Genomic DNA, 1,516 nt, shown 5'->3' on the forward strand with positions numbered 1-1,516 from the left:
CAGCAGGAAGAGAAGAATGTTCCAGATGCGGCCACGGTAGAAAAGCTGTATGACCGTAGCGATAAGGAAGAAGGGGAAGAAACCTGTGACCACTGATTCGTAGGTCATCCAGAGGTGGTGCTTGTGGAACCACAGAGAGTTGTAGAGCCACTCACGGAAGTAAGACTTGCTCCAGCGGGTCTGCTGGTTAAGCCACCGGAGGTACTTGGTGGGGGTCTCTGTGAGGCATTTAGAGCGAGCTGTATACTTAGTCCTGTAGCCGAGACTCAGGACTCGGTTGGTGAGGTGCCGGTCATCCCCAAAGCTGCACTTGCTGCCTAGGAACTTCTGATGGTACCAGTCCTCCAAGAATTGCTGAAGGAGGCTGTTACGGTACATACCCAAGGGCCCGCTAATGCACTGCACACAGCCAAAGTAGGACTGGCAAGCCCGCTCCACGTTGAAGGCCATCCAGTACCGCACACTGCTCAGGAAGGAGATCCATGAATCGTATTTGTTGAGGATCTGCAAGGGAACCAGAGATGCTAGGCCTCCTTGCCTGAGGACGTGAGCCCCAGGAGACAGACACGAGAGGCCACGAGGCCTCCCTACACCCCAAGTGCTGGAGCCCATTGCTCCAGTTCCTGGCTGTGAGTCCTCGCCCAGCCAGAGCTGGGAAACCAGAGGCTCAGAGGAGGCGACCACACCCAGTCACTCTCCCCAGCACCAGCCCCACCTCTCCTCCGTGTCATCTGCACCGACTGTCCCAGTGAAGTTGCTCGAGCAGTCAAAGCCACCTTCAGTCTCAGGAGGCAGCCTGTGGTGGTGGCCAAGAGAAAGGCTTGAGAAAGAAGCACACACCCCAGCCACCCAGCCTGACCCTTTCTGCAGTTGGAAAGCTTCTTGGGAAGACATGGTATGTTGCCAGCAGTACCCTTGGAAGAAGATCTGACCCTTTATTTGTACCATACTGCGCGGAGCTCTTCAGTGCAACGTCCTTAAGAGCAAGGGTTTCTCAGGGGTCTAACTTCAGAGTTGCTTGGTGCACCATTGGGCAAAAAGGAAGCCCCCTCCCGGATGGATGGCCTCAGAACATTGTGCCCCTCCCAGCAGCATAGACTATATACCTGTTAAGTGATTTCTCCCCACTTAAAAGAACAGGAAAGGGGTTGGGTAGCAGATGAGCCCTTTGATACCATTGAAAACTGTCAAAGAGGAAACACCCCTCCAAAACACTAGGAAGTCAAGATGCCCATTCCTAAGCATATCCAATTAGATTAAGAAGCAGAAAGAATCCAGACCCCCCCCTCCCCCAGGAATCCTTGGTTACTTCTTACTTGGACATCTCCCCCGACTCCTCCTACTTGGGGGTCCTCCTCCAGGACTCGAAGCATTTCAATTGTGCAGGCTGGATCCAGCACAGTGTCAGAGTCACACACCTGCAGAGGGAATGCACATTTTGACCTCAGGTACGTGTACACACACACACACACACACACACACACACACACACACACACACACACACCCCTCTCACA

General features: G+C 53.7%; 1 protein-coding gene across 2 annotated transcripts in view; it reads right to left on the bottom strand.

Annotated features, from left to right (window-relative positions):
- The window catches only part of HAS3 (hyaluronan synthase 3), a 16,184-nt gene that overhangs the window by 4,100 nt on the left and 10,568 nt on the right, over positions 1-1,516 (bottom strand). Inside the window, exons 2-3 of one of the 2 annotated variants that reach the window (XM_007449934.1) lie at positions 1,317-1,418; positions 9-504 (exon numbers count right to left, since the gene is read on the bottom strand). In XM_007449934.1, coding sequence (XP_007449996.1) covers positions 9-504; positions 1,317-1,418 — 598 coding nt within the window. The remainder of the gene's footprint in view (positions 1-8; positions 505-1,316; positions 1,419-1,516) is intronic. The other variant, XM_007449935.1, reaches the window with a different exon arrangement.

This window comes from Lipotes vexillifer, unplaced genomic scaffold (genome assembly GCF_000442215.2).
Source record: "Lipotes vexillifer unplaced genomic scaffold, Lipotes_vexillifer_v1.1 scaffold1235, whole genome shotgun sequence".
NCBI lineage: Eukaryota > Metazoa > Chordata > Mammalia > Artiodactyla > Lipotidae > Lipotes > Lipotes vexillifer.